General features: G+C 37.0%; 1 protein-coding gene across 1 annotated transcript; it reads right to left on the bottom strand.

Moving 5' to 3' along the window:
- Positions 1 to 1,236: 1,236 nt before the first annotated feature.
- LOC103722215 (transmembrane protein 53-like) lies at positions 1,237 to 6,203 on the bottom strand. The gene is made up of 6 exons (XM_008812692.4): positions 5,846 to 6,203; positions 4,469 to 4,582; positions 3,503 to 4,323; positions 3,295 to 3,400; positions 2,441 to 2,646; positions 1,237 to 1,725 (listed from the first exon to the last, which is right to left on the bottom strand). The coding sequence occupies exons 3-6, from the start codon at positions 4,237 to 4,239 to the stop codon at positions 1,455 to 1,457; spliced, it is 1,320 nt and encodes a 439-aa protein (XP_008810914.2). The 5' UTR covers positions 4,240 to 4,323; positions 4,469 to 4,582; positions 5,846 to 6,203; the 3' UTR covers positions 1,237 to 1,454.
- Between the last annotated feature and the right edge of the window lie 7,886 nt (positions 6,204 to 14,089).

Below are 14,089 nucleotides of genomic sequence, written 5' to 3'. Positions count from 1 at the left end.
ATTTTCTAAGATGTGCAAAGAGTGAAGGACCAAAGGCAAGGGTACACTTGGCTGCCCGTGAAATTGTGTGAAGAGAACATCATGGTGTCTTACTTTTAGGTTGCTAGATGTTAGAATGTTGATGTAGTCAAAGATTCCCATATCTGCCAGTCATCAAAATTAAGGATACAAATTTCTATTAAGAAGTCTCATCAGGGCAATTTATATATTGGAAGATCACTGGAACTTAAATTGTTTGTATGTTGAAGTTCATCCCCAGCTGCGCTAGCAGTCCAAAAAGAAGCTTCACTAGTATCAACATAATTAAACTTTTTATTTAAACTACTTCCATGGCATAATCCATATTGAGTTAGCTTTCCAAAACATTTGGATCACTCAAATTTAGGTTGAATGAGGAAGTTCGAAGTTATTAATGATTTATTGAAAATTTGTCGGTGCCGACGAACTTTAAAAAGTTCATAAAAATGTCATTATGCAACCCATAATTCAAAAGATGTTTTTTCTTTTATTTTTGTTCAAATTTTTATATTTCTTTCTTTCACGTTAGATGGATTATTAGCCTAGAAGAAATTAGGAATCTATTTATAGCTATTTATTTAATATTCATCCCTTTATTTTCTTGAGAAGATCTGTATTCTATGAGAACTAGGAAATTTCGGTAGCTTTAGGAGATCTTATCAAAAAAATAGGCTATATTTGTACTCTTTTGACATGAACCAATTATCCATCTTCAAAGATTTTCCTTAATTTGATGTTTGGATTGATTCATTGCTTGCTATAGTATGAGACAGGATGATCACTAGACTCTGAGGCAGACCACTTTGGCCATTTTGACGTCCGATTAAGATAATTCTTTTTGTCAAATCGAGTAACTTTTCAAAATTTATGGTGCGAATAAATCCAACATTAGCAAAAGAATTGGGCAAAGCAACGGATACATCAGGACATCAGCAAAAGAATGCATTTTTAGAAGGCATATTTCAACTGTTTACATTTCAAGAACTGTCCATGTTCAGATTCCGTTCTAAGCAAACTATCTGCTCATCCCGACATCCAACATCAGCCCATAGAATGTCTGTATATATACTTCACAGGATGACATCATGACAAATCAACTCCTATAACTTCTTGCAAATCATTTTTATATATCTGCCACCAGCAATTTAACACAGAAAACAGATATTTACTGCACAAGCTCTTCAATTGCAATTCAACTTTTAGACAGAGTGGAGGAAATAATGTAAAGGGAAAATGAGTATATTTCCTTTTCTTGTAAGTTCTTACATTAAATTACATGATGTATACACAAATGAAAGTTGACCAATATCTCTTGAACTATATAGTGCCTGTCAAAGAGCAGTTCAATGCCAGGAAAAGAATGAAAGCATCACAAAATAATAAAAATAAAAACAAAAATTATACATACATACATAATATATATATATAAATAAAACTTATGAAGAATCTTTGCAACAGGCAGGCACACAATCCTCCAAGAAGTTTGTGAGCTGAGAAGTGTAGAGACCTGGATGGCTTCGGAAGTGGTCAACATGAGGTGAGGACACAAAATCACATGCCCTAACCTCATGCCCGGCTCTCCGCTGCCTCTCTACAAATGATTCCACCGATTTTGCTGGAATAACTCTGTCAGCTGAGCTGTATATATACAGCTGAGGACACTTTGGTTGCTCTGATGATAACACATCCAAAACATCTGAAAGCCTCCTGTTAATAGCACAAGCAAATTATCAGTTAATATTTCGGTATATATCAATCGACAGGCCAAAAGAAAAAAAAAACAAAGGGTCATAGATGCAAACAATTCAAGGAATACAAAAACGTTTTCAAGTTTGACATCTCATGGAGCTCGCGGAGATTTCATTTACAATGTTAATGCTATTAGAAGAAATATCTATTTTGCAGGAAACACTGATTTTGACATCTAAAAGAAATTTCTTTGATTGGTATGGTATGGCGGATATTTATCTCAAGCGTTTCATGCAAACAGCTACAAACATGTGGCGTGTATTTACATACATTACATATATATGGAAAAGAAATGTGTGTGCAAACATGCGCTACCCTGAATTAAACTCCAATTCAGCTCACTGATGCTACTGCTTCATTTATCAGAACATAAATACATGCATATAAATGCACATGACACGTAAAACATCCATAACATGGGACACCTATGCTCTTATCAACTACCACATAAAATCAAACCAGAAGATTGGCTCAGCCTAGTAGTCAAAAATGTAGGACTAAGGTCTTCCTAGGCACCACATCCAGAAAATTGCAGACTTGCATAATATCTCCAAATCAACTCCTATACTCAATTGAGACTATTGAGCATGTATGTTAATTAGATTGTAAAGAATTAAAAATGATTACACATTACAGATTACAGACAGGTAACCAATCTGAAGGGAATTACTACCTGTTGATAGCAGGAAGGTTCAGGACAACCTCAAAAAACTTTTCCAAGGCTGCCAGCAAAGCAACCTCCATGACAGATGGCTTAGGTTTCAAACCAGCATCAGCAGCAACCATCATGTCACTCCCAGATCCATTTGAAACCAGCATTCCTTTTGTTGCTACACTCTGCTTTTTCAAAAAAGCAGCAGAGAAACCTGAAGCCCAAACCTACAACACGGACAAAGTAAATTGAATTTTTAGTATACACGTCACTGAAAAAATAAGCAAGAAAGTCGAAGACAGATTCCAAAAAATGGAAAATCATAGATTAACGCGAATGCATAAACTTTAGCCTTCAGGAAGATGGAAGATGATTTTTCAGAAGGGATTAACCTGAAAGCTTTGCAAGGAGGGAGAGAGAGAGAGAGAATTGTCTTACAAAAGTCTTGTTTTACTGCAAACCATGAGTTCAGATTTCACTCTACTACCAATATCTACAATATTGTCTACAAAAGGGAGAATTCCTATGATGTAAGGGTGTGCTGTTTTTAGGCAAGTGATAAACTACAGCAAAATAATAAACGATGCAAATCAGTCAAGTCATGAAGAATGTGAATGCTGGGAAAAATGATTCGACTAAAAGGCCATCGTTAGCTCTGATACTGCGAAACAACCCATGAGCATGAAAGAACGGGAGCCGGAAATTTTTAACAAGGAAAAGAGACTTTACTTAGAAAATAACAGTACCCAACACAAATTAAGCATCAGAGAAGACTACAGACCGCATATCACAAGAACCAGTGAACATATGTTTTAGAAAGTTTTTACAGAGCAAAAGAACTGCCATAATAAGCTAAAAAGCTACAAATTCTTTACCTGTGGGTCAGGGGCAGCAACAGGGGCCGAGTCGACAATGCAACCTTTGATCTTCCCCATTACAGAAGGTTCCTGCTTCCGAAACTTCTCAAGTACAGCACCATAGCTGCAAGGAGGAAACCCAACAGTTCAGTCACAAATTCTCCCAAAGTTTAGGGAGGCAAAAGAGAAATGAAGAATAGGCATCATGGCAAAAGGAGGTGCATACGTTAGCCATCCAGTGTTGCTGAAAGTATGGAAGACCAAGTTCTTCCCACCCTCCTCCGCGACCCAGTCGGCGAGATGGTCAGCAAGCAACTCAAGGTTCTGCTCGGCTTTCCCGCCAACCTTGTAGCTCATGATATCCGCCATGGGGAAGGTAAATGTCACAGCATGAAACCCCCTCGAAGTGTACCACTCCGCACATCTCTTGAGATGCTTCTGCTTCGCTCCCAGCCACCCGAGCAAAACCACGACCGTCTGAGACTTGGCAGCCGAGCACCCATCATCCCCTGACGCCCCGTACGCTCTCGGGTCCGGGAGATGCCATCGGTACAGAACCTCCGACGGGGACGAAGGAAATAACAGCACGGAATCGTCATTCTTCGCAGGTTTAGCTAACTTAGCATATTGATACACGGTCTGAAGCTGCACGGGAGGTGAAGCAGCTGGGATCGAATGCAATCCAAACAGAGAATCCGGCACATGGTGGAGGCTCGGTTTTTGAACGGGGACATCGGCCTGAGCCTTGGAGATAAAAGAAAGGCCTGAGAGATTAGTAAAGGTAATCCGGTGGTGGTGCGCCGGAGGCTCTGATCCTGCTGATGTGCCGGGCGGCGACGCAGCGTTGGGTTCTGATGGTTTGGAGGGAGAGAAGCGGTCCGGGAGGTCCGTCGACACGGCGGCGAGGACGACGACGGCGGCGGTGGAGAAAGGCCGGTGGAGGACGCCGAAAAGGGAAGCCATCAGGTTGGAGATTTGGTCGGCTCCTTGTCATGCCAAGGATGGCTTCGTGGCTATTTGATTCTTGTAGGATTGCGACCCACCAACCTGTTTCACACGCAGGAAACGAAGGCCACACAAAAAAAAAAAGAAGAAATTTTTAAGTTTGTCGTGGTCAAATGACTCGGCTTTAGCTTGGCAGCGCTGAGTTTTGTTGACCGCAGCATTAACGTCAAGGAGAACTGGAACTTACCTAGGAAATGGGAGAAGCTGGGGCCCGGCTCGGCTGTCCGAAGGTGTCGACAGCCAAGCCCAGCGTCGCAGAAGAAGAGGCCTCCCTTTCTTCCTCCCTTTTTATTCTTCTTTTCTGCAATTATTATATATAAAAAGGAAAGAACGGAGAGATTATAATGTAGAATTCTAAGTTACAAGATTATTCTATTATATATATATATATATAAAAAGAAAGAGGATAGATTAGAATTGAAAATTTTAGGACTCGTTTCGTTGCAGAAGAGAAGGCAAGAAAATACGGTAAACAAAAAAAAATTATAATTGGTTGATTTTTTTAAAAAATATAAAATAGTTTTTTTGTAAAAATGAAATTTTTATACTTTATAAAAAATTCATATGGGACAAAAAAAAAAATCCGATTTCTATTTCTTTTTCAAAGATATACTTAGATAGAGCAAGATAAAATTTATCTTTTTATTAAAAATAAAATAGATATTATATATATATATTAAAAAATAGATGCTGAATCTTTTTTTTCGTGAAGTGCCTAGTTTTGAATTAAAGGGGATTAGGACTTGGCCTGGCTCCGAGGGGCGGATCGGGTCTACCTCGAGAGAGACTCATCAGTGGTTATTGACTGGCTCCGAGGGGCGGATCGGTTTGGGGATGGTCACCCTCTCATCCGAGAGACCCGTAGGATGATCCAGCTGATGGGTGATTGTCAGATTGGACACGTGTTTAGGGAGGCGAACAGATCAGCTGATTGGGTCGCCTCCTTTGTTGCCCGGCATTCTGGAGACTTTCTCTGGACGGAGACATCAGACGTCCCTCATCCTTTGTATCTTTTACTTTCTCGTGACTGGTTGTACTCACGTTAGATTTATATGAAATGAGTAGCCGTTTTATCAAAAAGAAAAAAAAAAAAAAAGAAAAAAAAAAAAGAAGGGGGATTAGGACTTGGCCTGGCTTTCTAGAAGAAACGCTAGGCGAGGTAACAGGGAAGCTAGAAAGCGATAACGGCGCGCGGTGGGGTAGGAGTTGATGGGGGCGTGGGTCGGTAGTAGTTAGGAAAACGAAAGGACGAATCAACACGGAGGAGGTTCCCTGATAGAAAGGGATTACTTCATATAAGCATCTTAGATCGATCGACAACCAAAAATGCCGACAAAGAAAGAAAGAAAGAAAGTGTTGGACTCCCATGTTTTGTGATCTTGCAAGATTCCTCATCCAATCTAATTTAGAAAGGAATTGAAATGGAAAAAGGAAGTTCCTCAAAGTCCTCTACAATCTTTAAATCAAGCGAAATCTCGAGGGAGAAGAAAACCCCTTAAAACCCCTAAATCCTTGACGAGAACCAGGAGGAGGAGGAGGAGAGAAAACGGGAAAAAGATCTCACCTCTTGCTGTTGGATGATCCTTCCAAAGATTTATCCCTTGCTCCCTAGAGTTGCGTGCCCGCTCCTGGGGCCTGGGGGAAGGGATGACGGATGGATTGGATTTGGGGGGGAGGGAAGAGAGGAATATAAGGCCAAAGATAGCGTAGCGTTTCCGCCGATTCGATTCGAAATTTATCCTCCACCTCTCCGTCCGTCCGCCACCGCGCGTGCCCGGATCTCCGAATATTCCCGAATATGCTATGCCTTTGTTCCAATTTCTAAAAATTCTCAAATAGGAACGGCTCTGGCCTGTGTTCTTGGACTCCCGGTTCGCCTTAAGACAAAGGCCAGCTCATGAGGCAACGGCAGGAAGCACCATCGTCTCCCCAAAATCATGGGAATGACTTATCTACAGCCGCTTGATCTCGTTTTAGATCGGGCATCTACTTTTTTGAAACAGAAAGTTTATATATATATAACGAAAACGAGCCGAAAGATGCCACCTAATTTTGAAAGGGAAAGTTAAACGGAAGCAAAGCCAGTTCAATCATCTTGAAAGGTGACTCGGCCATGATAAATTAGATTTAGAGGGGCCGAGCAGGATGGGGAGGGACCTTCCACTGATTCGAGATATTTGGGCCATAAGGATGGATGAGGAGGCCTTCCAGGCCCTATATGTATTCAGGAAGGCCAACGGAGCTGTGAATTAGGTAGCAGTTTATGTGGCTAGCCATTTGAGCGGTACTCTGTGGTTCCAAAAGGACGAGCTGCTTAGGGCACTACATGATATTTTGTTTTCAGATTTTATTGGCTGTATTCATACTCGTATAGTATGATGCACCCGCTCTAGCAAAAAAAAAAAAAAAGCCTTAAACGGAAGCGAACAATAAATAGTGCCATATTTTGTTTCAGCTCTGTCGAAATTGGACTAAACATAAATGGGATATCTATCTATCTATATTTATTTTTGTTTTATTACATATATCAGTAGGATGAAAAAATTTATATTTATATAGATTGAATACTAAAAATATGGATATAAATTAGATGATCAAATTTTACGGTAATAGAATTAAAAATATTGCTAAGTAGATGGCAAATCAAATTAATAGCATATTATATGATCTTATCTTTTTTTTTTTTAGAAATTCATGAGTGTTATATAAAATTAAATAGGATTAAGAATAAAATCGGATATGCGGATGTCGATCGGGTAGTTGTTTATCTATATTCATATCTAGTTTTTTTTAACGGATATGGATACGGATACAGATATTAATCAGATGCTTAAATTTCTACATATATCCAAATAGACTGAAATACAAAAGTAGATGTAGATGGATATTATTCGATCCACTCTCACCACTAAGTTTAGCTGATAAATAGTTAGGCTTTATTTGGATGGCGAGGCAGGGGTGGAATAATTGATAGATTTAGTTTGTAATTGGGATTTAGTTTTCAATAACTGGTTTCAAAGTAGGGGTGTGATGCATCGGTGCTTGTAACTTTGACAAATGTGAACAAGGCAGGGGGAGATGCAGGGATTTTCTGCCGCTGCCTGGCGATGGCTTCGACGCGTTCTTAAAAGACCGGAGATCGTCTCATGCACTTTTTTTGTTTTTTTAAGGAAGTCTCGCGTGCTTGTTAACGTTAGTCTTCATGTTAAGGAAATCGCTATTCATGAGCACGATTTAATCATGTCCACGAACGAGGTTATTCAATCGAGGCCCAATGGGCTAACAAAACCGAGTGCAGACTATAGACTACCTCAAATGAGAGAACCAACGACTTCTTTTCGATTACGAGACGCTAATTTCCGCCTGCTATCGTTCACCCAGTCCATCTTCCGATGTCTGATGCTGATGAGAATCAAACGCCTGCCCATGACAACTTGGATGCTAAGTCCCGGTTGGAAAAACCTTTGGATAAAAAAAATATTTTGTGAAAATTTTGAAAAGCTATTTTAGTTTTTTCAAAAGTTAAAAACAGCTTTTTGAAAGAAACTCTATTTTGAAGCTTTCCAAATAAGCTATTTTGAGCTTTATCGAAAAGTTATTTTTTAATCAAAATATCTATAATAAAATATAATAATTAAATGCTTTGTCCCTTTATAAACCTAAAAATCTGCTAGAACCCTAGCCATGGATTAGACTCCCTTCCGTACAAAAGAAGATATTTTTATTTTGTATTATTGCATTATACTATAAATATAATATTATATTATATTCTATCATAATATGTTAATAGAATATTATGTTATATTATGAAAAATTAATGTACGCTAATAATTATAATATTTTGTATCTTTATTATTGTATTATACTATAAATATAATATAATATTACATTATATCATAATACATTGGTATGTTATGTTAAATAATTTAATAGAATATTAAATTATTATTCTATAGTATACAATATTATATTACTATATTATAATAATATTATATTATATTACATTAATATTATACTATATCATATATTTTTGTATTAATATATGTTATATTTTATTATGCTCTTTTGTATAATACTATGCAATGCTCTTTATGGTAATTTTGTCATACAAAAGTATTTTATCAGTTTGTTTACCAAACACATGTTAAAATGCAATATTACTTTAGAAATGTAGTTACCAAATAGCAAACAACTTTTTATAAAAGCTCTACTTCCGACAGCTCTACTGTCAACAGCTCCTCCAAACAGAGCTTGGGTCCGGACTGCCTTTTTCTCTAAGTGGACACGACCATAGTGGTTAAGTGGATACGAGGCCGAAAGTGGTCAATCGAAGACCGGCTACTGCTCCATGATATTCACAAAATACTGGGAGAGTGTGGCTCCTACCAGGTCACGTAGGCTTATCGGAAGATGAACGATGCTGCAGACTGAGTTGCGTCCTACGAGGTTTATTACTCCGGAGGCTTCATCTGGGCAGACCATGTGGTGGTGCCACTGTCTTTATGTTATACTTTATTTTTTGATTTTATTGACCGTATTCATATTCGTTGTATATGAATAGACGTTGTAAAAAAAGAAAGAAAGGAAAAAAAGAAGAAGAAAAGGACGGTAGTTGGTAGTTGGTACCATTCGAGGAGTGCTTGGTGGAACGTTAGCATAGCCTGGTCCCTATTTTTGAGCCCACTGTTCGGTAGCTAGCATGCATTGCCCAATTTGAGTTGTCGGATTGTGGGTAATCTACGTGTCGGCTACAAGAATCCACAGCCTCCCGTGACTTCAGAGGTTGGGTCCGCAGACATATATATAGATATGCCCTTTGGGCCTCTTTAACCCAAGGTAATCTCATCAGAAGCCTTCGCATCTGTAAACCTCGACCGTTATTTGTTTAAATCGACATTTGAACAAAATATGTTGGATCGTGAACCAACCGGTCTCGGTTGAGCAAATCGACACCCCTTGCCACATGAAAGAGGTTGCGGATTCAAAACCTGGATGGTGTCATTTCTATTATGTTTCTAAAAGAAGAAGAAGAAAGAAAAAAAAGTATCATATCAAATCCAATTAAATTCAGAATCTGGCTTTATAGGAGAACCTATAGCGGTAGTATAGAAAATAATGAGTGTCGGATTCTGAGCAACTGATCACTTATGCAGAAAACCTAAATAAATGATTGGGGTTTTGTTTAATTATGCATCTATTGTATACTGTGTTCTCATCCACATTTTGTCTGAAGGACTCCGTCAAATTGACCATCCAATAAAAAAGATATATTTTGTTCTTTAGATATCCTGTAGGGCTCGTTTGGTTCGCGGGAAAAGAAGGGGGGAAAGTGTGGTCAACGGGAAAGTAATGAGATGCCTCTTGTTTGGTTGGAGTTTTCAAAGGAGAGAGAAGGGAAAGTTATATTCCCATGAGAATGTGATTCCCACATTTCATGGGAAAGTCTTTCCCATGAGAAACATGGGAAAGTTACTTTCCCATGAGGTGGGAATCACTCCATTTTTACTTTTTCCCAAAAAGTCCTTTCAGCATTAAAGAAGCATTAAAGAGGCATTAAAAACCTAATTTTTATTAAGGGCATAATAGGAATTATATATAACTTTCCTAGGAAAGTGGATGGCCAACCAAACATAAGTACCTTGGAAATTTGTCACTTTCCCATGGTCAACCAAACATGCCAAAATTACTTTCCTAGGCATCCTCTTCCTAGGAATTTGTTTCCCAGGAATCATATTCCTAGGAAGGAAAATGCTTCCCGCGAACCAAACGAGCCCGTATTGATTGTTTCATCTCATTGTGGGAATCCAGGGGAGACTTACAACATGGTGGATAGGCTCAGGTTGGTGGGCCTCCCCTGAGCTCATCTCTCTCATGTCATGCCCCAATGCAGTTGCTATGTGACAGATGGCTGCACATCCATAGAGTTTAACTCGAGGACATGCAAGGTTTGCTTTTAATTTATATATATTCAAATCATTTCAAAATCAAAAAACAGTAAAAACAAATAATCTAATATAATTATTCAAAAAAATAATCCACAATTATTTAATAATTAATTTCTTCAAAGAAAAATTAAATAAACCTCCTCTAGATTCTACGCTCGATCCTCCTGAAGGAAAAAGAAGAAAGAGAATGAGCTTGCACAATAAGTCACTACTTCTACAACCATACATTCGATAGCAACCCTATTAACCCCACAATTGTGGTTGCCAATAATAATGCAACCACTCACACAACCTTTGAGATGATGATGACTCGAGGCTAACATTGGGATGATGGTGAAGGACCAACAGACATGGTTAAGTTGGGGAGCGTTGGGGTGAAGAATGGTGAGGTCCGATGTGACTGCAGAGCAGTCAGTGGTTGGTCCTTACCCTAGAATTGTTTCTTTTCCGATGTGACTGCAGAGGTTTCAGTGGTTTCTACCCCTAGAATTGTTTTTTTTTGTTTGTTTGTTTTTTTGGCTACATCAATGAAACTAGAGTGAAATAGGATCTTTTAGATCACTTGTTTGGCCAGGAATGGTTGTTTTAGTTGGAAAGATCACCTTTTTTATTGTTTTTTTTCCATGGTTGTTGGATTGTTTATCGATGCGCGGTCTCCCATATTATCGAGTCAGTGAGCCATCGGTGGAATGCGACAGCGTTCTTCCTTCACCATTTTTTTAAAAAAAGGAACCTATATTCCTTCAATAGACTTTGAGAGTCAATTACAAGGATCAAGTAGATTAGGAACTAAGATGGATTAATTTCTATGGCCGCCTGCATGGTTGGAGGGCTTTAATGGCAGAAAACTCTAAGGTCGCCATCAAGATATAGGACGCTCTAATTATAAATCCTTTCCAATAATTCCTGCCAAATAATTCAAGACACTATTATAGCTTCTCGTCCTTATTTACTGAGAGAGACAGGCAGTTAAGGCTTTTAGGTTTCCTTTCTATTATCTTGTCCTATGTTTTCTATATGGAAACTAAAGTTACAACCACTTCATCTTGGCCAGTACTAGGCATGGATGTGTTTAACTTTTGTCATAACTATCATTGGTTTAATTAACAGAAAAAAGTGGCCAACTTCAAAAGCAGAAGATTTGGGTTAATTATCTCATAAACAGAATGATAATGACAACACGGGTTTGCATAACTTCTACGCTAAGGGAATCATTATTGATGTCCACAAGCTTAAATTTTAAATTTATTATTATTTTTTTAAATTTATTTTGATCCATCACTTATGTCATTTTCACCGACGAAAGTAGAAGCTACTTTATTGGATCTTATGCATTATCATGAAATCTATTTGTTCATTAAGCAAACAAGTTGATCCGGCGAGCCTCAAATTCAACTAGTTAAGTCTTTATTTTCCTGTAAGTATTAGTTAAATCTCAATTGGGAGGAAATAATTTCCATCAAATTGGATGAATCCTACGGAGAAACAAGAGGGGGATGCAAAAATGCGTGGTCGGTCATCCAATGAGATTTTGAGACAAATTTGCCTTGCTTTCCATCAATTAGTAGCAGTTGTTTTTTTTTTTTGTTGTTGTTGGAAAGAAAGAAATGCAAGAAATTTTTTAAAGCAAAGTAACCACCAAATCTTTGGTCCAGGGCAATAAGTCTTCTAAATGATAGGTCAATAATCAAAAGTAATTACTTAGCGTCTCCAAACTATGAACTTTTGATTGGAGCAGCTCCTAACCTCCTGTAGTAGTTTAAACACTCGCATGTTGTCTTTTCCCCTCATACCGTGGATTAAATTAAATCCTCCCTTATAGTCATAGTTATGTTATTTTCTCTTGCTTCTAATAAATCGGGTAGCTTAGCCTCTCTTACAGCAAAATAAAGAAATAAATAAATTGATCAAGCTAATCCAAAGTCTTCATGGGATGATGATAGAGGTTGATATGTAGAGTTAAACTATACTTTTATGTTAACTCCATGAAAATGGAGTTAACAATTCACAATCAATGATGCACCATACAAACTCAAGATTTAAATAATCGAACATGATCTATACTATAAAAATTATCTGCAAATCAACATTGTCACAAAAGTTAATCAAGTAGGTGTCAAATTTTAGATGGTTTTAATACTATTATACTATGCTTTACTATGATTAGATCATCAAACCTTAGTAAATCTAAATCTATTCATATTCTATATTCTAAGATATGTGGATCATGATCCATAAAATTGATTTTCAATTTATGTATCATATCATGTAATTTATCATATTAGTGCAATTGACACCTTTCATTCTTTTCCTTGCTGAGATGCATAGATTAGAAATAACTAAAATATAAAAATTTCAACCTGTAGAAATATTTTATATTATAGATTATATGCAAAAGTTTAGATCTTCAATTTAGATGGTCTGTCGTTGATTTTAAAATTATTAATTTCTTTTATAAAATATATAGTCTAACTTATTTATATAAATATAACTTTATGTATATATCAATCACATACTTATTGAAGTACGTCAGTAGTGTTAAACAATATGAAGTTCTAAACCAGACGTCCATATCCATATTTATTGTATTTGACAGATACAGATATGGATAGAACGTTAGTCGGATGCAAAAATTCATATCTATATTTGTTTTAAACAGATATAGATATAAATCGGATACCAAAAGTATGAATATAAATACCAATATAAATCGAATAATTAAATTCTTTGACTATAAAATATTACTAAGTGGGTTATAGATTAAATTAATAGCATGTTAATGTCGTTATTTATTTTTTTAAAAAATTTATGATTGCCATATAAAATTAAATAGGGTTACAAATGAAATCAAATATTTGGATATGGATCGGATAGTTGTCTTTCTCTATCTATATTCATTTTTGTTTGACGGACAGGAATATGAATAGAGATATTAGTCGAATGGTCGAAGTTTTAGTCATATTCGGATAGATTTGAATATGAAAATAAATTCGAACGAAGATTATCCGATCCAAAAAGATAAATACGAATGAGGCGATGTATATTTGAATTTTTTTTTGTGGCTTTGAGCCTTTGTCACACCCACCGCACATATAAGCTGTCACAACCTTTTTATTTTGGTCGGTTTCAATCAGTGAAAAATTAGTATTCCCGATGTTTTGTAGAAATCCCACCACATCCAGAACCCGTTAATCTCACCTATTTGCTTTCGGAATATGAACACATCCAAAGTGCTATCCATCAAAGAGTTAAAAAAGCAAATGAGCAAATTTGAACAGCGTTACTTCAAATGTAGGGAGACAAGGGTTTGCTTGTATATCAAACAAGAGAGAACGGCCTTCCTTCATGGTTGACTCCATTTTACGCACGTATTATCCAACCATCTTGCACAGGACAGAGAATGCTTGGAAAACCTAACAAAAACAAGCATTCTACTTTTCTTTTGTTTCTCTTTATATCCCTTAGCTTATTACTTTGTCCATTTCAATAAAGTTGCCACCGCCTAAGAGAGAGAAGCAACACTAAATATATACTTTTTCATTTCCAGACTGGGCTCCAATTAGTTTTTACCTACTAGGTTAAAATGCGAGCTATTTTAAACTAAATGAAACATACATAAAATTTTCACATATTACCAAGGAAAAAAAAGCATACATTTTGGAATATACCTTATCTTGCTAGATTGTGTGACAAATCAAGAGAGCTTGTATGTGGTTGTGAAGATTGCTACTTTTTTTATCTTTCATGTCATATGATTGATGAACTAGCAAAAGGCTTAAAAACAAAGTGTGAGTTAATTGAAAATTTGTAGTGATGTCATGACACATTTCTAGAGCTAACGAGGGAGGTTTATGGTAGAAAAG

This window comes from Phoenix dactylifera, chromosome 18, assembly GCF_009389715.1.
Source record: "Phoenix dactylifera cultivar Barhee BC4 chromosome 18, palm_55x_up_171113_PBpolish2nd_filt_p, whole genome shotgun sequence".
NCBI classification, from domain to species: Eukaryota; Viridiplantae; Streptophyta; class Magnoliopsida; order Arecales; family Arecaceae; genus Phoenix; species Phoenix dactylifera.
Note: the sequence above shows the minus strand (reverse complement) of the source record. Positions and strands in the feature narration are given on the sequence as shown.